Source organism: Mustela putorius, unplaced genomic scaffold (assembly GCF_011764305.1).
Source record: "Mustela putorius furo isolate JIRA1106 unplaced genomic scaffold, ASM1176430v1.1 tig00003858_pilon_pilon_pilon, whole genome shotgun sequence".
Lineage (NCBI taxonomy): Eukaryota > Metazoa > Chordata > Mammalia > Carnivora > Mustelidae > Mustela > Mustela putorius.
In genome coordinates, this window is record NW_025422010.1 from 12498609 (window position 1) to 12520432 (window position 21824).

The 21824-nt window shown below is 41.8% G+C and overlaps 1 protein-coding gene across 31 annotated transcripts in view; it reads left to right on the forward strand.

Annotated features, from left to right (window-relative positions):
• The window catches only part of EPB41L3 (erythrocyte membrane protein band 4.1 like 3), a 147933-nt gene that overhangs the window by 102936 nt on the left and 23173 nt on the right, over nucleotides 1-21824 (forward strand). For 24 of the 31 annotated variants that reach the window (XM_004742745.3, XM_004742748.3, XM_004742746.3 and 21 more), the window contains 7 exons: nucleotides 1428-1503; nucleotides 3815-4033; nucleotides 4800-4887; nucleotides 10286-10438; nucleotides 14415-14512; nucleotides 15538-15713; nucleotides 18721-18941. In XM_004742745.3, coding sequence (XP_004742802.1) covers nucleotides 1428-1503; nucleotides 3815-4033; nucleotides 4800-4887; nucleotides 10286-10438; nucleotides 14415-14512; nucleotides 15538-15713; nucleotides 18721-18941 — 1031 coding nt within the window. The remainder of the gene's footprint in view (nucleotides 1-1427; nucleotides 1504-3814; nucleotides 4034-4799; nucleotides 4888-10285; nucleotides 10439-14414; nucleotides 14513-15537; nucleotides 15714-18720; nucleotides 18942-21824) is intronic. The other 7 variants (XM_013051400.2, XM_013051412.2, XM_045065394.1 and 4 more) reach the window with 1 other exon arrangement.

The following is a 21824-nucleotide window of genomic DNA, read 5'->3' on the forward strand; positions in this document are numbered from 1 at the left end:
AATTTTAAGTGGATTATGAATAGTCGTGTTGAGAATAAACTAGACTAATAAATGTAACCATGCTGCTTATGACAGAATCACAGGTAACCTGTGCAGCTAAGTATTTGCCTCATACTCAAGAGAAGAGCCCAAAGAAAGAAGCTGGTACTTAGAATTCTACCCTTTCTTCTGAATGTTTGCAAACCACTCATGGAGCAAATGGAGTTTCCAGAAGTCATTTAATGGGGAGGAAGGAGTGTTGGGCATCTTAGGGGGATAGTTGAGGCTTAAGAGCCTCAACTGTGTGAAATCACAGAGAGAAAGGAAGTGGCTACCGCTCATGGTATAGATGAAAGGCCCCCTGTATGGAAGCCAAGGAGACTGGGAGGAGTTTCTCAGTAGCGCCTTCCAAACACAAGCAGCTCAATGCTGGAGCCCTTTCCTGGTCATTGTGTGGGGAGATCAAATGTCCCGTGAAGGAACACCCAGACTTGAATGAGTTACCGCGTTAAGAGCCCAGGAAAAAAGAACGAAGTGAGTACGAGGAGTTCAAGTAGGGATGAGGTGGAGAGAGAGTAAATGTAGAAAAGAAGAAAATGTTTCTCCATATTTATAGTGATAAACCATACACCAGTAGAGACCGTATTAATAAAATGGAGAGCTTCGGAAGGCCTCATGGTGGGTTCAGGTGTAAGTGGGGGCAGCGCGGAGAGCCAGTGACTGTCCGCTGCCCCGGATTGATGATTTCCTTGTGGGAGAGGAGGCTGTAAGGAGAGGCTATGGGATCAAGAACAGCAGCGCGTCGAGAGCCCCCGTCTGAGTCCTGGGCCCATAAGGAGGGGGGCGAATTTGGGGAAGCACTGTTCATGCCTTCAGGCATCTCTCGAATCAACAATTTCGCCAAGGAAGAAAATTTTCAGCAGCCTGGAAGCAGCTCACTTAAATATTCACAACAAAACCTTCCCAGAAAACAAAAATATCTTGAAACTTTCCTTGGCATGTATTATAATGGGGTTTGACCTGTAATAACAAAGCAGAAAGGACAAAGCAGACGGGATTATGTCTGTACCGTTGCTATGTGAGTATCTAGAATTTCAGAGCAGTAGAGCCAGTCAGTTCTGGACTTGTCTGTCCGTATTATCCCTGTCATTCACGTATTTTCCCCCTCTTCTAACGGCTTACCTTTGTCCCCGGGAATGGGAGGAAATGTAATCAATTTCCAGGCGAGTTAGAAGCGCCAATAATGGATATGGGGCAAAGATTAAGGACTAGGTGAAGTTTTAAACATACCTGGATTTCGTTGAACTTGAGACTTTTCCCGTTTTCCACCGAGGAGCCATTGTTGCTTGGGAGTTAGTACTTGGAGTTAAGGCGGTTCTCACTATCATAATAATTAGTAGAAAGGGATTTTCTGAGTTTTGATCCTAATTTTTCTCTCATCTATGCAGGTGGTGCTTGGCACTTTTCATTTAATGTGAAATTTTACCCACCAGACCCCGCCCAGCTATCCGAAGATATCACCAGGTATTTGAAAGTTGGCTCTGAAAAAGGCAGGCTTCTCTTTACTCTCTGGGGAAGGGCATGCTTACATCTGGGAACCTTTCAGTCATCCACGCCAGAAATGGCAAACCAAAGGCAACAGAGCGAGAGCAAACATCTGATGAGAAGATTTGCCAAATCGTATCTGTTCACAGTTGAATCTTTGGTGCTAAGCTGCTACTTCCGTCTGTCTGACCTTGGCGGGAAAACTTGCAGAATTGAGATACTGTCATCCACCCACCACCGTCAAATTGGATGGGATTCAGCCTTACGTGATACGGCAGTTCCTAGTGCTCCTGCTCTAAAACTCAGAGTAAAAATGTGTCTTTGGATGCTTCTGCTGTTTATATAACCAGTCTGATACGCGACAGCTATTTTAAAAAATCAGGCACCAAAGGCACACAGAGGAGTTTACTTTCTCTGCCCTGTGTGTACAGGAAAAATGATTCATTCATTTGGGGGAAGGAAGACTGAAGAAAGGAAACTAACGTAAAAATATCCTGGTGCAGTGACTTGAGCTTTGAGTGTGCGGGGAGATCCCTTTAGGAGGCTATCCTGGGTTTGCCATGTGTTCTAGGCTCCTTCACATCCTCCTTTGGAACTGCTGACTCTCTCACCCTGCTTGGTAGTAAGTTTACAGCCAATCAGAGTGACATTGTGCAGTGCGTACCGAATTTTCTGCGTAAGCCTCACATGCTTCTTGGAGGGCTTTCCAGAAAAGGGGAATTATTCCAAACAGCTCCAGTCACTGGCTAGGAGTAAAAATAGTTCCAGCAGACGTATTAGGCAAATAGTAAAAGAAATAGTTACAAAGGATTTCTTTTATATTTTTTTTAAATCTAGGAAAATGGATGACTTCTTATTTAAAGATACTTTTAATAATATTGAAGAACCACTTAATTGTGGCTAATTTATTGGTTATAGAGCCACATATATAGAACACATATATAGAACCATGCGATGCATGGTTCCTTTCTATTTGTGCAATGTTTGCAGTCTATGGAATGTGTAGAAATTTCTGTATCTGTATTACATGGAGTTTTTTTATATCAGCTTAAAATCACATTTGAAGGGGGCCTTAAGAGTTTAATCATTGTCTTCATCTTCAGCAGATTAACAGTTTATTTCGTATATGAACGGTGCAAGGATATTTTATTGTTATACCTATATCCTGGGGCAAGAAGGGTTTTTTTTTTTTCTTTTAAAGATTTTACTTACTTATTTGACAGAGAGAGAGAGAGAGATCACAAGTAGGCAGGGAGGCAGGCTCCCTGCTGAACAGAATGCCCAATGTGGGGCTTGATCCCAGGACCCAGAGACCATGACCTGAGCCAAGGGCAGAGGCTTAACCCATTAAGCCACCCAGGCACCCCTATGAAGAGTATTATTATTATCAACATTAGCACTTCCCTTGGAGTCTCCTGCAGTTAGTAGTCTATCTAAATATTGAAAAGCAAGAAGCAGAGAAGATAAGTCAGCTATCAGTGGCAATATCTGTATATCTTGGCCACATGAAATGGAAAATATCTCTTACTCCTTGAGTATAAAGCTGTTTACTTGTAGGGATGAGGTGCTCAGATTTTAAAGTAGTAATTCTTCAGAGTTAGTCTTCATATCAGTTGGATTCTAGGAAGTTCTCTAAATTAAAAAATGAGGACTGGAAACGGGAGCGATTGTTTGTTATTACGAAGAGACCATGGCATCAGGAAGGCAGGAGTAGGTGCAGTCGCTGGTGGTGTAGCTGGCGAGTTAGCTGAAATCGGCCTCGCTCACGTGCCAGGATGCTTAACCGATGCAGCAAAATGACACTTCCTCAAGGCTGGTAGAGACTTAGTAATTGCATTTAGCTGCACCATTGTTACATGATAGTACCCCCAACCAAAGATTTCAGGGAGTGTGTTGGGGAATCATTGATGTGGATTTTAAATGTTAGTTATTTTAAAAGACGTTAAAGAAATACGTCTTGAGGTTTCTTCTCAGTGCCATTAATAAATAAATTTATTTTTAATAAATAAAATTTTTAATTTTATCTTTCTTAATAATTAATAGTAATAATACTTTACTAATAAGTAAAAATTATTAGGAGCATTGACTTGCCTCAAGATGCCCTTTAATACTGTATTTTAGAGCCAGCTATTTTCCCCTTACACCTAAAGCAAAGTAGAGATGCTGGAAAATTGGTCCTAGTGCGATCATTCCCCAGGAAGGAATTGCTTATAGTGCGATTTGTACCAAGTGGCCTGCTTTTCTCCTGTCCTCATGCTGGATTTTTGCTTTGTCTTTTGACTCCTGGAAGGTACTACCTCTGCCTACAGCTGCGAGATGATATCGTGTCCGGAAGGCTGCCCTGCTCCTTTGTCACCCTGGCCCTGCTGGGCTCCTACACCGTCCAGTCCGAACTTGGAGACTACGACCCAGATGAATGTGGGAACGATTACATCAGTGAGTTCCGCTTTGCGCCAAACCACACGAAGGAACTGGAAGACAAGGTGATCGAGCTGCACAAGAGCCACAGGTTAGTGGCAGAAAGCTTGAGAACGTTTGTTTGGCTTGTGCTTTGATGGGCGAGCGTCCCTTGTATTACCTGCTCTTACCAGGCTGCGTTTCAGGGGCATGAAGGCTGGGACTGTAGCAGACGGAGGTTCTGTATTTTATATGGTTCTGGGGTAGTTACACTCTTCCTCCTTGTATTCTGGTGGTGGTTCTTGTTTAGAGAGAGAGAAAGCATGGAGAGAGGGTAGTTGGGAGGAGGGTAGATGGAGAGTGAAAGAGAATCTTAAGCAGGCTCTACACTCAGTGCAGGGCCGGACATGGGGCTCGATCTCACGACCCTGAGATCATGACCTCAGCCGAAATCCAGAGTCAGACACTTAACTGACTGAGTCACCCAGTGATTTTAAAAGCCATTTTCCTTAGGGCACCTGGGTGGTTCAGTTAGCTAAGCAGCTGCCTTCAGCTCAGGTCATGATCCCAGGGTCCTGGGATCCAACCCCCATCAGGCTCCTCCTCAGTGGAAAGCCTGCTTCTCCCTCTCCCTCTGCTGCTCCACTGCTTGTACACTTGCTCTCTCTCTCTCCCCACCTCTCTGTAAAATAAATAAAATCTTTAAAAAAAAATGAAAGCCATTGTTCCTGTGATTCTCCACCACCCCCTTCAGAGCATGAATCTGCTGGTGCCTCTAAGGGGTTTGCTTATGAGACAGCAAGGCTAAGTGGAAAATATTGCAGTCCTGCCAGGTAAAAGAAAAGCAGCATTGTGACTTTTTTTTTCCCCCTTATCAGAGGAATGACGCCAGCAGAAGCAGAGATGCATTTCTTGGAAAATGCCAAAAAACTGTCCATGTATGGAGTTGATTTACATCATGCCAAGGTATGCATTTTTTAAACCCCAAACTTCCTATTTAATTTTCTTTAATGCAGCGTTGTTATTACTATAAGCTGGTGATTTTGTACTTCCATCATTAAAAACTTTGGGGATCCAAATCTGTGTTTGCTTTAAGGCCCACTCAGTGATAAGGCAAATTCAGCTCTCTGAGATTTTACGGAAGGGTTTGCTCTGCATGTCTCAAACTCCCATAGCTCATGGCCTCAGCTGCTGAAATGCCTTAGTTAGGCAAAGCCTCAGTTTGCCCCTTGGTTCAGTTAGAAATTTATCTTCCCGTAACAAGCTCCTAACACAGCCCCCTTTCCTGTCACGGTTTTATTTCCCACTTTGTGCCAACACATGCCCTTGGCCTCTGCCAGATCCTGTCTCTGCGTCTTCGCTGAATACGCCCGTCCTTGCCCGAGCGGTCCTCCTTCTTTCTGTCTACCTGACCCAACCGTGGCCAGTTGTCCAAGACCCACCTGTCACATCTCTCATGTGCCAAGTCCTGTTGGATGCCTCTGTTCTGGATGCTTCCCCGGGCGCTCTGCAAATTCACGTCAACTTTAAATAGCTCTCTCTAGAACTTAGGTTCTCTGACACATAATCAGTGCTTTGAAATAAGGTAGTCATTTTAGTTCAACTAAAATGAGGCCCCAAAGCTAAGGATTGCCTCGTTGATTGGTGATGGGCGAAATGTCAAAGCTGTATCTTGGCCACAGAGTCTTTTGAAGTTGGAACTGGTCTATAGGAGGGTTGAGGTGGTGAGGCTGCATAAAACATTTGACTCCAGGTCGCACTTTCCCAGAATCTCTGTATTTTTTCCAGAGTGAGAGAGTGAGTATATGGACTGTTCATGTGGTATTTGAGCAGCTGTGAGTAAAAGTACTGTAGAAGCATAGACAAGCCTTCTGAAAACTTCCTCCAAAGCGTACGAAATTTGTTAGGATCTTAGGAATGGATTCTGGTCTTTCAGTAACATTTAAAAAAAAAAAAAAATCCATGCTTGAAGTTCAAGGGTAGTTCCTTCTGATTTGGGTTATCAAGAGACTATCACTCCTGTATTGGAACATGCCCTTATTACTGATGGACCCAGCAGTCACCCCTTCCGTGGTTTGAAACCCGAAAGAACATGTAGGTAATAGCCTTCGAGGCATGCAAGTATCTGACACAGTCAAGGTTGGGGCCAAAAAATGAGGAGAATTTCAGCTGGCTCTGTTGAAGCATACATCTTGAGGACCCATGGGAGGGAAATCTGTGGTCTGTAGGCTCTACTGATGCTGCCCGTGGGTCTCTTAGAGAGCAGACCGGTCCACCCTGTATTTGAACAAGAAAATGGCGGCCATCAAACACATATGAGTTTGATGGGTTCTGTCTGTGGATCATTTCGTACATCATACAGGGTGAGCACGTTCAAGGCCTGAAGGCCTGAACACGAGCAAAATCTCGGAGACTTGGCTGGGACATCCTGGGGATGTGCCGGGACATTGACTGCCAAGCTTTTTGACATTTGTGTGTAATTACAACAGCAGGTGTAGCTCTATTTACTTGCCAGTTCATTATTCTTTTTTTTTCACTTATTTTTCACTTGGATAAGAAAGTGTTTTATATCGTATGCTGTATACGGTAGGAAGAGGATTTAAAAAAGAAAACGAGGAGACACACGAAGATTGTTTTCCTCTTTGAGTTTTTCCCTAGGCGGCTAGCAGATAAGGGAACAAGAGGGAAATGAAGGTCGCCCGAAAATTTGAGTGAATTGAAAGCTATTTTTGAAGTTAGGTTACACACGATTATTCACTTACTGCCTGGGAAAAATAAACAAATAAAAGATTAGGGCTTATGTTTGGGAAGGGCAACTCAGGATTTATCCGTGTTCTTATCAGTAAAAATAAAATCACTTAACATTGCTGTAGCTGCTAAATTAAAATAGATCGCTGCTTTTTCATTCACTAATACGATTTGAAATCATGCCAATTAAAGAGAAGGAATTAAGGAAGCACAAACGCAGCCTATTTTAGGATTTCATCTGAATATTAAGTATAACGAATGTTCAGTTGTGGACTCCCATTTTCTCCGGCAGCCACAGTCCATCATTTCAAGAAGGAAATTTACTGAATTAAATTAGAGTGAATTTCCGGTTGTAAGTGAGAGGATTCTCTTCTGTGGATGGTATGAAAGGCTCTGAGCTTTAGGGCCCATTTAGAAATTCTGAATTGTGATCTTGGACTCTGTGGCTCTGTATAAAGAATGAACAACATATTATGAGATGAAGGTCCCTTGTTTTGGAAAATCTGTCCTACATGCTTCATTTTTTTTTCTTAGGACGACTGTCTCTGCTCATTTGTCACTTACTGTCAGCCTGAGTAGGCTCAGTCAGAGTCATTTACCTCATATGAGATTCTGACATGTAGATAGGTAGGTCTAAATCCCTGCTGGATATCCCACGGACCGAGTGATAAGTGAACGACAGTGAAGTTGGAACGGTGGTTTTAAATTAAGGGACTAGTGCACTCATTTATTTTAATTATGATAGACTGAGACTATCCAGATCTTCCTTTGATGTTACCCACTAAAGGGAGTATTAAATGTGTCAACATATTGATAGGGAAACACACACATCCCCAAGAAAGAACGCCGTGACAGCTTTCAATACAAAAGATGTATCAAGGGGCGCCTGGATGGCTCAGTCGTTAAGTGGCTGCCTTCAGCTCAGGTCATGATCCCAGGGTCCTGGGTTCAAGCCCCACATCAGGCTGCCGGCTTGGCGGGAGGCCTGCTTCTCCTCCCATTCCCTCTGCTTGTGTTCTCTCTCTCACTGTGTTTCTCTCTGTCAAATAAATAAAATCTTAAAACAAAACAATATAGGTTGGAAATTTAGATCTACACAAAGAAATGACACACTTCAGAAATAGAAGGAATGAAGGCAAAGTAAAATATTTTTTTAAAAAAACAAAAGAAGGACATATCAAGCCAACGTCAGGACTGCAGGCTGTGGCAGAAGACTGGATATCCGAAGTATTTTTTTTGTCGTTGCTGGTGGATTAATGAAGTGGAAACGTTCATCCAGTTTAAAACCCCCACATATTCCTGACGTTTTCTGTCTTCATTTGCCCTCTCTTCTCACATGGAATGGCTGCTCTCAAGCAGCGTCCAGTCCTGAGCACAAGGAAGTGGGTGTTCACTGCCACCCCACTTGCTTGGGGTGCGCAGCTGATAACAATATGGGGGACACGCAGACGTGTGTGGTGGCGGCGAGCCCGAGACAAGCAGTCGGTGGGGGTTTCCTGCTCTTTCCCCGTGAAGGATGCTGTCTTCTCATTATCCGAAGACACTAATGGACGATTTTAAAATAGATACTAGCGCAAGAGGCTCAAACTCCGTATTTATCTGGTAAAACAGAAAGCGAGTCAAGGAGCTTTTACTCCCAACAGTCCTCCCTCCATGCCTGCATTTTTGCTCATGGTACGGGAGGGTCACTGAGCAGCCTCGGGGACAGATTACGCAGTTCCGAAGGCTCAATAGTGCCAGCTACACGTTGGCCTCAGGCTCTAGCTCTTCCATTTGCTCTTTCAGATTAAAGCCCTTGATAAATGGTCGGCAGTTTCTGGTCTTTGAATTCTCCTCAAATTTAATTACGCTGTAATATCCTGCCATCTAGTATTTCCACTTCTGTAGAGTAATTTCGTATCTAATGGAGTGATCCATTTCCCCAGTGCAATATTTCATTTTAATCCAGTTAGAATCGTATTTGCAGACTTGGATTTCCCAGAGATGGACCGAAATATTTATTTTTGATTCTGGAAATACTCGTTTTATGCCTTGCACTGACGAGATTTAGGAAGTAAATTCCCACAGTATGGAGGAGTCAGAATCTCCTGTTTGGATGCTTCCATTTCCCCGTCCCCTCATCGCTGCTACAGAGGGACTCAGTGCCAGGGACAGTTGTGACAATTAATGTGACAAAAGACCTCACCTTTGCCTCTTAGGTGCCCCCTGCTTCTGACATCCAGTAAGACCAGGACGTGGAGATTGAGTCTCACAGTCCTGCCTTCTGTCCTTTATCCTCCCCATGCAGGGTCACTGCACATGTTCCTTTTACCCCGATTTCACCCAAATACAGCATTTAGGAGGCATTGGCTATCCATGCAATGTCTCCTGAGCTTTATATGACCTCTCCAATGACCTCCGAGACTTCTCATCCCACATCCCTAGAAAATGACCTAAAGATGAAACGTGCAAGTAGCAGACAATCCTGTTATAAATATAGCGTGCTCCCACTTAAAACAAAACAAAACAAAACTGGGGAGATACAGAGAATGTGTCTCTATTTATGTATGTGACTCAGTTCCCATTACGGCTGGGCAGTGTGTGTGTTTGAGACATGTTGGGGAAGTATGTTCCTACTTGAAAAACCTATTTTATATTTGAATTTCTGACCTTAGTGGTGTATTAAAAAAAAGATCAAGGCTCTTTTTCAATGGAACAAACTCCAAAATACTCATTAGAAAGGACAGGGCCTCTCCATTAGTACACGTAGGAATCAAAAGCCTTGCCTCTGGAACCAGGCTGCCCATAAATTCAGCTGTGGTGGGCACTTAACCTCAGCACGCTTTAAGTTTCCTCATCTGAGTGAAATAAGTCAAGCAGAGAAAGTCAGTTATCATGGTTTCACTTGTGGAGCATAAGGAAGAACACAGAGGACGTGGGGAGATGGAGAGGAGAAGTGAGTTGGGGGAAATTGGAGTGGGAGATGAAGCATGAGAAACTGTGGACTCTGAGAAACAAATTGAGGGTTTGGGAGGGCAGGGGGAGTGGCCGATTGTGGGAGCCTGGCGGTGGGTATTAGGGAGGGCACGTACTGCATGGAGCACCAGGTGTGGTGCATAAACAAAGAATCTTGAACACTGAAAAAAAATTTTTTTTAAGTTTCCTCATCTGTAAAGTAGGAAGAGTCCTAGGAACTATCACAGAGTCTCCTAGTGAAGAGTAAAGGGGTTAACGTTACACGTAAAGGAGTTAATGTTACACGTGTGTGCACTGGTGAGAGCTGTGCCTGGCGCTCGGTCATGAGACCTGTCTCTCTCGTTTGTACCGTTATTAGCATGTCATGCAGACAGTGTCCTCTCTGTGTAGTACTTACATTGTGAGCCATCAGTGAGCCAGTTTTATACTCACACAACTCCACAGCGATCAAGATCTTCATTAACAGCTGATTATCAATTATTTAGGGGGAACATATTAAAAAAAAAAAACACAATGGGGGTATTTTTCTTATTGAAATTAAAGTCGTCAGCAGTCAATTACGGGTTCCTTCACAGATTGCTATGGTGCGTTAAATGCCACCCTCATCCCACGTGGAAACCCGTGAAATACTGACCCAGTGTTTCTTGATGCCGTTTTCTAGGATTCTGAAGGAGTAGAAATTATGTTAGGAGTTTGTGCGAGTGGTCTGTTGATATATCGTGACCGCCTGAGGATCAACAGATTTGCCTGGCCCAAGGTTCTAAAAATTTCATACAAACGGAACAACTTTTACATTAAGATCCGGCCGGGAGAGGTAAGTCCCCGCCCCGCAATTGGCGTGTACATTGGAAAGAAAGGTACCCAGTGGCAAACAGAAATGTAAATTGACAGCTCCCAGGTTCTGAGCATTGTGGGACATGGTGAGTTATGTGTCCATGCCTATGAGAATTTTTTGTAGGTTTGTTTGATATATAGCACTAAGTAAAATATTTTCTTCTTCTTAATGGTCTGGTTCTAATTTTGTCCCACTGCATAGATGGAAAAGTTTTTATTTTTGCCGATTTTAGCGTAACCACAAGATACATGGATAATGTTCTATAGATCTCAGACCAAGGTATAAAAGAAACTCTGAGGTACTAAACCTTTTGTGAATAAAGAACAGATTTCTTCCCGTCTGTCCCTGTTTTATACACTCATGCCCTTTTCGTACTCCAAATCTGCTGGCACGCTAGCATGAATAGCATTGAGACAATGTGATCAAAGTACAAAAAAAATTCGAGGAGGAGACACCAAGGGTAAATGATGCAAATGTCTCATAGCCTCGTACATTTCTGCTTTTTCTTTTATTCAGAAAGACTGATGGAAAAAAAGTAAAAGTTATTGACTAACCAGATTCATAGTGGTTTACACATAATAGGTGGTAAATATTTCCTATTATCTGTGTAACAGATGATAAATAAATATACCGTTTCTGATGAGCATAGGTATTCTAATGGAGACAGAGCTCTAAGGTTACAGCTCGTCTGTGTCTCTGAACATTTTCTGGTACAATACAGAATTATTCTCTCTTCAAAATCAGCCTCTCCATTGGTGGAAAAGTAATTAAAAATCAGGTTATATGGGATGTAATGAACAGCACGGTGACTATAGTTATAATACTGTATTGTATCTGAAAGTTGCTAAGAAAGGAGATCTTAAACGTTCTTATCACAAGAAAAAAAACCAACCTGTGTGTGGTGATGGATGTTAGACTTAATTGTGATCATTTCTCTGTGTATATAAACATCAAATCATTATGTTATACACTTGAAACTAATAGGTTATATGTCAGTTATACCACAATTAAAATTTTTTTTTTAAATCACACTATAGAGCAAAGAATCATGTTTATGATTCCCTGTAAATATAAAGTCAAACTTGTCTGTGAAGACTGAAATAATCTGTAAGCTTTTCATGGACATATATGAAATAATTTTTTATATTCACTGAAATTGCATATAAAACTTAAAACCAATATATAATTCATCAAATATTTACAAGTGACCATCTGTTCATAGTCAGGCACCATAGTGGGCATTAGAAATAGAAAAATAAATATGACCTTGTTCCTGTACTTAAAGGACTTTCTGTTGAGCAAAAAACAGTCTCATGTACTTAGAATTATGTTGTCATGATACATTTGCACATACAACACTGCGCAGACGTGGGGTAAGCGTGCTGTGGTGAGGGCCCGAAAGCTGGAGAAACACATCAGGAAACAATAGTGAGCCATGGAAGGTTTTAGAGAGGGTATGATATGCTAGACGAATACTTTGGAGTGAAACTTAGCAGCTTTGCGATGAGGTGTGCCAAGACCTCAACCAGGGCAGAGGCCATGAGAATAGAACAGAAGGAGCCAGTGTGAGAGAAGTTTCAGAAACTGAGCCTGTAGGTCTTGGACACGAGATGGAGAAAGGGCCTGAAGAGTGGAGGGAATGAGAGGTCTTTGGTTGGCAAGAATGAAGTTGATGGACATGATATCAGAGAGATCATGAGGAGAGAAACAGGGAGAGAAAACAGGGAGAATTTCAGAAAAAAATAAATAAATTCTGTTGATATATTTTCACGGGGTGATTCTTGCATAATTAAGAGATAGAGGTCTGGAGGAGTCAATAGCTGCATCCATTCTGTTAAGGGCCTTGGGAATGAAATATATTACCCAAAGAACAAGGCAAGTTAAAGGAAAAGAGAGACTCTAAAACAGAAACTCTGGGTAACGTCCATTTTTGAGGGAGGAGTAGGCGGAAGAACCCAGGCCGATGAACCAAAGCAGCCAGAGAAAGAAGAGAAGAGGCAAGAGCCATCACGAAGGACAAGGAGATGAGATTCTGAGTACATGGTAAACCAGCCTGGCCAAATGTTACAGAGAAGGCATGTGGGCTGAGAACTAAGAAAAGTGCATCAGACTCGACAGATCCCACTGGGACACTGAAGGGTTCGAGCGGGTTGTCGGAGCACCTTTTGTGGTACATTAGGTTGCGATGAGGTGGGGAGGGAAGTACCCAAAGCTGCTCCTTCTGACATTTGTCAAGGAGCGAGATGGGGTTGTGGTTCAGGCAGAAGCAGGCTCAAAGAAAGTTGGGCTTTCCCCCCTCTTTTTTGGCAGATATAGATATATCTATATAAATATATATTTAGGTAGATCTATAGATAGATATATAGATATATGGGCTTTAGAAGAAAGAAAAAATTTTCAGTGGCACAAGGCTTTGAAGAGGTCGAGACATGGGTTCAAAGCACAGAGAGAGAGAGATGAACATTCAGAACTTGAGGAGCCTCTGTCATCTTTGGTCTAAGGAGGATAGCAGCAAGAAAATAGTCCCAGCTTTTTGCAACAGAGAGCATGTTAATTGTTCTTTTTTTTTTTTCCCCCTTAAAATTTTATTTATCTGACAGAAAGAGATACAGCCAGAGAGAGAATGCAAGCAGGAGTAGTGAGAGAGAGAGAAGCAGACTCCCCACTGATCAGGGAGCCCCACGCAGGGCTCGATCCCAGGACCCCAGGATCATGACCTGAGCTGGAGGCAGACGCTTAACGACTGAGCCACACGGGCACCCCAAGTTGATTGTTTTTTAAAACCCCTGCCTGGCTTTAGCAGAGCGTGTGGTCCATATTAGGTGCAGGATGAATAAACGGAGGACGGGTTAGTCGCAATCCGTAATACCCTGGCTTGTCGACTGGCTGGGGCTCTTGGCCAATAGTGATTGTTAACCACTACCACTACATACGAACATCCAGAGTGAGCACAAAATTGGGAACGGCAATTGTAGTTGGAATAGCTTGTGATGTATTTCTCATTCTCCCCCTCAACCCCACCTGCCCCTAGTCCCACTCAAATAAGAAGTAGAAGGCAAGCATAGTTTTCTCTCATATGCCATGCATAGCCCCCCCACCCCACCCCGGGTTCTTTGCTACATGAATTACTTTTTTTCTATTGACTGTATCAGTAGTCTGGTTGTTCTATCTTTTGGAAAGCTTTTACTGTTTAAAATGGTTGCCCTCTGGTGGCCTGATGCATACTGTCTTCAGAAAATAATAAATCCCAAACATTTGCAATAATGATATTAAAATATATTACTCAGGAAGTCAGATATTTCACTTTGAGAAAGCAAATGGCTGATAGTCATCTGAGTTGTACGTGCTGCGAGATATGAAACTGTTTTCCCAGTCTGTGATCGTACATATACTATCAAAAGATGTTAGTGGTTAGCATGGTAGTCCAGAGGGGAATGCAGAAATAGAATCAGCAATATCTGATACCAGGTCATCAAACACCTAGAAGGTAGACCTATTCTCTGACCAAATCCTGAGAGAAAAAGTCAGCCTGAGAACACTACAAACATTTTGCTCATTCCCGTACATTCCAGTTGAAGACATGATGTCACAGAGACATCATGAAAATAAGGCTTAAAAATGAGATCAGGACAAATTGGTCTCTGGAAGGAATCCAGATAACCTCTTTCTTTTTTCATTTAGTTTTCATAAAATCCATACTTGTCCATAAAACATTTACTACACACATTATGTGGTTGTCTATGTCTGTAGCATTTTAAAGAGAATAGATACAAGGTTTTTGTTTTTGTTTTTGTTTTTTTTAATGAGTGAAGTTGTAGAGAGAGAACTCTGCATATAGCCCTTGATTTTGTGAATAAAGGAAACTTGGAGGGGGCATAATTTTGCAAATTATTTGCTTTTATGTTATTTATAATTGCAAACTTGACTTTACTCTTTGATGTCTTTTAAAATTTAGTTTGAACAATTTGAAAGCACCATTGGGTTTAAGCTGCCAAACCATCGAGCTGCCAAGCGTTTGTGGAAAGTGTGTGTTGAACACCATACATTTTTCAGGTGGGTAAAGATGACTTTTTTTTTCCCTTCCTAAAGAAGAATTAGTATGTCAAGCAGAGAAAGTCAATTATCATATGGTTTCACTTACTTGTGGAGCATAAGGAATAACACAGAGGACATGAGGAAAAGGAAAGGAAAAGTGAATTGGGGGAACTTGGAGGGGGAGATGAAGCTTGAGAGACTATGGACTCCAAGAAAGAAGCTGAGGGTTTTGGAGGGGAGGCCGGTGGGGGGGTGGGTGAGGCTGGGGGTGGGTATTAAGGAGGGCACATACTGCATGGAGCACTGGGTGTGGTGCATAAACAATCTCAGAATGCTGAAAAAAAAAATTAAGATGTTAATGGATTGACCAACTTTAATGGAAAAAAAAAAGAATGATTGAAATTGCTTATATTGTAAAAATCTGCTAGGAAGGAGAATATGGAAGCATGTCCTTTCTTTTCCTTCCAGTTCATGGTCACCAGATTTTTTGATAAGAAATCCTAAAAACTTCGGACTGAAGGATCTTCCTTCATTTGTCTTATATTTATATGCCTTAGGTCCACTTTCTTTATTACTTTTAGTGTCTTTTTCCTTTTTATAAGATGTCCACTTCAAGGATTTAGCCCATCCCTTACTATTTCAGTCATTTCTCAAAACCCTGGACTCCTTAACTTAATTACTCAGACTATCTGATTTGTGTCTATAAAATATCAAGTTATCGCTCTTCTGCTTCACTAAAGTCAGCTCGTCAACTGTTCTTCAGGTTTATAGAACCATAGGCTCCCCAGTTGTGTGAGATGAACTCCAGTCCATGTAGTCCCCCACTGTACATACAACCCCCATCGTATGTATAGCCTCTCTGCAACTCCCTGCTTGATACACACTGGGAACATTTTTTCCCCTATAAAATCACATTCTTCAAACATGTGATGTGTTCAACCTTTAGCACACAAAGCACTTTACTGTTGACTAAAAAAGTGAAGGTAGCTTTCTTTATGTTTGACTGATGGGTCTCTCTGGTATCTTTTCTTTAATATCTCTAGACTGTTGTTACCAGAAGCACCTCCAAAGAAGTTCCTGACCTTGGGCTCCAAGTTCCGTTACAGTGGCAGGACACAAGCCCAGACAAGGAGAGCCAGTGCGTTGATAGACCGTCCTGCCCCCTACTTCGAACGCTCGTCCAGCAAACGCTATACCATGTCTCGCAGTTTGGATGGAGGTAGGCGTTGCGTACAAGCCCTTTGTAATAAGAATCCCAAATGGCTACCCAGAAAGAGTGTGAAACCATCACAAGATTTCAGTGAACACAGATCTTCTTGAACAGTATGAAGTGAAAAGCACTCACTGGTCCACGGCTGAGTGGCACGTTTTAACCCCCACCCTCACAAAAAAAAGTGCCTTGGTGAGTCTAATATCTGTTATTGATAGACTTCTATAAAATTCCATGAAAGAATGGTACTAAGGGAATGAAGAGCATAGCTTTCGTAAGCCGGCACCCCGAATTCGGAGAAAGATGCTCTCATCCTGAATATAGTTGCCACATACTCTGTAAGTAATTGGGTTCACTTAATGGCAGTTCTGAAATGATTATCGGGTTTGTTATAGTCAGTTTGTTTCAGAAGAGGGACTGTGTCTGTTTCTACAAAATTTTTATGGAAAAAACGTGACTGTTACCAGTCAGTGCATGATAGCTGATAGAAAGGATGACGTTCAGATAATAATAGATCCAAGGGCTCCAAGTTGAGTCCTCCTGGTTAATATTAATTACCACCACGGATGGACTGGAAGAGCATTGCTGTGTAAATGTTCTCCACTATGAAGTCAAATTGCAAGTTCAGCAAGGGGAGAATTACTGAAATAACAGTTCTAAGGAATGACATAATTGTGAGTCCCATGGATTTTTGTCGTATGCGACAGTTTCGTATTGCTGTCTGTAGTTACGCACAATAGCAGCTACAACACATGGCAGCTGTACTACTGCTACTACTACTACTACTACTATAATAATAATTCTTAGAAAATGAGCCATGGCCAAATCTCTGGTTTCTCATTCCAAGCACCTAGAGATTAGTTCTACAGAAGACCTATTCCGTGGATTTAAAAGGAATTAGATGTGTCTAGCATGTGTACAATTTGAATAATAAAAAAACATAAAATAGCAAAAACAGGAAAAATAATGAAAAGTTACAAATATGTGGGATCGCCTTCGTCCTCACCTTTTTTGCCACCCCGCCTGGTAGTCCAGTTCTCTCTTCCTTTCACATGCCCCTATGGCTCCTGGGTGATGTGCTCCCTGAATCTCCTGTTTGAGAAGTTTGCATTTTTTCTAATGAGATATTTCAAAACAGTCTGTAGAAGAAGTCAAAATTGTATCATTAGAGCTGAATCACGTATGTTACTAGTGACTTCCCTGGTAGGTAAATCCGGACTGAAGTCTGTGTAGCGGTTGGAGAATGGTTTAGACTCCCCAGGTCTCAGTTTTAGTCATCACCTATAAAATGGGAGCAAGGCCATTCACAAACAGTGAATGAGACAGGTGTGACAGCAGCATTCTTGATAGGTGTCATAATAATTATACTCATAATTATTCTTCTAGGCTTTTGTGAGCTGGCCTAGGAATTTGATTACCATTCTGTATCTTCCAGTAGTTACTTCTTTTTGAAATATCTAACTTGGAGCCAAACTTTTGGAATAAAATGATTAGGACCATATCGGGTTGAAGATGCTGAAACACTTGCTGTCACATTGAAGCTTTTCTTGTGCTTCGTTCCATTTATTCTTCTTTCTGCTTTGGAGAATCACTGTAAAACTGTGTGTTCTATAAGGCAGTGTTGGGGGGAACTTTTTGTAAAATCACCCTTTTTTTTTTCCTGAGACATCATCTACTTTGTTGAGTGATGTGTATCCAAAGGAACACATTTGTCATTAATGTCGTTTTCCTCATGACCTTTTGTGTGATAATGATTGTTGACAAGACAGAAGACAATTGTGAAATAAATGTACTAATCCCATGCTGTCTCTTCCTCCTGCTCAAAAGTGATGTTAGTATGTTTTGTCTCTCACTCTTTGAGGTCCTGCCAGTTCTAGTATGTTCTCTGTGCTGCTGAGCTGGGCGCTGTGGCTGCATGTTGGAACACAGTTGCTTTTTGCAAAGTTGCATCTTACACAGAACAGCCTTACTGGCCCCTTGGGGACTTGCTTCTCCTGGCAGCTTTTTCATCAATATAAGGAAATATAAAATATCTTAGTGAAGCTCTCTTTGTGAAACAGTTTAGCTAATATAAAAGGATTTTGAAATATTTTCTTACATTTACATTTTAAACTTCCTAAACTGTGAAGCTGATTCTCTTTTGCCCGGAATTAGCTACTGTGTATTTGAAAAGCATCGTTTGTAAGTTTAAATGAGTTGTATATATCTAAAACCAAAAATAATGCTTACCCGGCTTTAAAAATGTAACCAAATTAAGCATCTTTCACTAAGACATTTTAGCTGGGATGGAAGGCTGTGTCTTATATCTTTTATGTTGGCATGCTTTACATTTGCATGAATTTCATTAGCACCATTTGTCTTATCATCCCAAAATATCAGAGATGAATAAGTCTATGCATATCATGGTAGTCTGTTGAAAGTGCAGTAGAAATTAAAACATTTCTGCACTTCAGCTGAAGGGAGTTGCCATCAAGACTGTACCATCTTTCCAAAGAAAGATTGTAGGAGTGATGGACTCCTTAACCATTATTAATAATAGTAATTGAAAAACCCAATTCAGTGCTCCTTGGTGAATGGCACTTCCCAAAGATATGTTCAAAGTCAAGTGGATGGCAGCAGTTGTCCACTGCAAATTCTGCTGTTAGTAGTGGGACTGGCCACTAGTGCTTGGCACCGGCATCCAGCCAGTTGCTCTGCGGGGTGACCGGCTGGCAGAAGCCCAGCCTCCCAGCCCTCCACCACATCGGCGCTCATATTCCGCCTCACCAGGGAGCCCCAGAGTTATTTTGACGGCTTCCAGCGAGCAGCCTTTAAGTCATTTTAAAACACTGGTCAAGAAGCTTCCGAGAGACAAGTCTCTGCCTGTGCTTAGATGCAGGTACCTGCAGCGCTGACTTGCCTTTTCTGACAGATGTGGGTAGGGGTCCTTTTTTCCATAACGGGACAACCAGTGGTGTTCTTCTGCCTCCTTCCTTAACTATTTCAGACGTTTTCCTTCCATTGTATTTGCTTTTAGCGTCAGTGAATGAAAACCATGAAATATACATGAAGGATTCTGTGTCTGCTGCAGAGGTTGGTACTGGCCAGTACGCCACAACAAAGGGCATCTCTCAGACCAACTTGATCACCACTGTGACTCCCGAGAAAAAGACCGAGGAGGAACGGGACGAGGAAGAGGACAGACGGAAAAAGGCGGAAGAAGTCACGCCGGTCGCGGCAGTACGGCACGAGGGAAAGGTACATCTCCCAGGCTCCCTCCTAGCGCTTGCTTAGAAGAACTAATAATTCCGAGGATATAAACCAGGAAAGTGTTAAGACTTAGGGTAATGCGCTTAGACCTTGAACAACTAATAATTCTGAGGATATAAACCAGAAATGTGTTAAAATTTAAGGTAATTCAGGGTGCCTGGGTGGCTCAGTCGGTTAAGCAGCTAACTTGATCTCAACTCAGGTCTTGATCTCAAGGTCTTGGGCTCCACTCTGGGCGCAGAGCCTTCTTAAAAAAAACAAAAACAAAAAAACAACGTAGGGTAGTTCATATTTTAGCATTAGTCACATTCATATTATCAATTTTTAAATTCTGATTTCCTCTTGTCGCCATTTTTCTTCTGAAAAATTCTTTCTTAACTTGGAAATTTTTATTTTACTGATGTGCTATGTAAGACTTTCAACAGCTGTCCTGTCTGTATATCTTAAAAATGCATTTAGTGCCATATGACACTTTTCTGTTTGGGCTCCCATTTCAGAACTATCACTAAAACTGTTTTCTTTGTTTCTGGCCCCATTCTCCTCCCCAAGTACTGTATATTTTTCCAGATATACAGTAATCACATTGCCATTCTTCTGATTGCAAGACTGAGTGACCATAGCCCGTGTATTTATACACTCTTTCCTCTCTTAGTCTAGGATTATAATCTAATTATCAAAGTAGCGAGCAGACATGTTTTGAAGAGAGATATTAAAGCAGAACATCACAAGGGAAGATGGAAAGTGAGTTTCGCAGCAATTTCTTCAAGGTGTTTTCTTCATCAAATTTATAAGCTTCATTTCATCCCAGTATTTATTTATTTATTTATTTTTACAGTACGTTTGTTTCCAGTAATCTGGCACTATAAAGCACCTTTTTGGAAAAATGGAAGTCAGAAAAGACATAGACAGCTTACTTCTGGTACAGGGTTTTATAAGTAGCACAACAGCTCCCTAAAAGTTTAAAAAAAAAAAAAAAGGAAAGAAAAAACTATATTGGGAGGTTAATGTGTGATGATAATGGAAAAGCAGAGTGGCTCCTGGAATGTACAGAGGAAAAAGAAATACCAGAATAAAAATGCTATAAAATTCACTGGTTATGCTAAAACTTGCCTAGATTTGACTCAGTGTGTTCTTTTCCTATATCAATATTATTTCTTAAATATAGATTTATATGGCAAGGACTTACCTGGGGCTCAAAATAAAAATGCTCCTTTTGATAAGAGCTATGCAATGAAGGGTAGCTCCACAACACAGTGTAGTTAATGTCCGAATATTCCACATAAAACACTACCCACTGTGTTGTGAGAAGATAATTTATTTGCCAAACACAAGAACAGGGTAGGACATGCCAGCAAGGATATTTGAATCATTTTTGCTGGGAAAACATGACTTTGTTCCAAATTTTGTTTTTACACTCTTATTTTCCAGTTAAGTCAAGGCAGCTTTTAAATAGGAAATAAGGAAGTGTTGTCTGCCTGAAAAGCAAATGATTTCCACACTTCCCTGAAATCACCCATGCCAACCGACAATTCTCATGGATGCGTAACTGTGATTAAAGTGGCATGTTAAAGGAAATGGCTTTTAGTTGGCTCAAAAAATAGACCTAGGAAGTCTCTTTATTTAATTTGAAAAGCCCCCCACTTATATAAAATAAGCACTAAACCGCCATCACTTTTGCCACTTACGGCATGGGAAAATAAAAAGACAAAAAACCCTGACTCTCATTGTCTGAATCTCTGAGAAACCAGCTCTTTGACCCAGATGCCTGCAGAAGGGCTGTGGCCCAGCCCTGGCCCAGGTAGGGTCGATGGCTGGCTTCGTTTTACATGGTACACAGCTGTCTTTTAAAAACCACTTGAATAAGCAGCATGGAAAATTAAACCTTTATTTTATTCTTCTCCATCTTCAAAAAGTAACAAAGAGGGTACTCATTTTTTAACCAAAATGAAAGTGTATCACTGAAAATAGTTCTTAAAAGACTGGTCCCCTAGATACCTCTGAGAGGAGGCCTGTTTCCCAGGTTAATGATCACCCCAGGTGACTGTGCAGCCGTCCACCACCAGGGGAACAATAGCGTGCATGCAGGAGTCGGCTTGTAACTTTTATATTATTCTCTGTTGAATGAGATGTGTGCAGGGTCGCATTTAAAACACAATACTTAATGTTAAATGCGAGGATTGAGAAGAGACATACGTGCCTAAGACCTAAAAAGAGACACTCCTAAATTCTAGCATATCCACAATATGTTTTCTCTGTGCATGTTCTAACCCTCTGTCTTAATATTTACCAAGTCAGGATTGAGAGCTACAAAGCAGGGTGGGGGTAATTGCCACACTAGCGACTCTCTGGGCAAACCACGCGTGTACGTGCTCATGCCCACACATAACCCACATCACCCATGCAGCAGGTCCCAGAGAGCAGCAGAAGTCTACCTTCAGACTCCGTGTGACCTTGAATTGAACTCCTGAGGCTGCAGCAGCTTCCGAGCTGTGCCAGGTCCTGTTTGGAGCTTGCTGGCTTCTCTTCTTCCCCGAGTGCTCAGCAACCTCCCACCACCTGCAAAGGAAATGTGCTGTGGTCAGAGAGGCTGCCAGGGCCAGAGAGGATGGAAAGAGCCTCTCTTTCCCTCCAGAAGCCTGAGCTCACCAGGAGCACTTTTGTGGCAATGGCTGCCTCCCATTATTCTGTGATGGCTTCAAACCAGGAGAGTTAAATATGGTGATTACTTGCTCAGAAAAACCAGAAGACTGGGAAACTGTACCTCTTATTTATGGACCACAAATAATACAAACTAAATGCTCACAAGCCATATCACAAGAAAGCACATTCTTTTTGCTCGTTAGCTTGTTGAAACCCTTGTTTGAGTTTAAG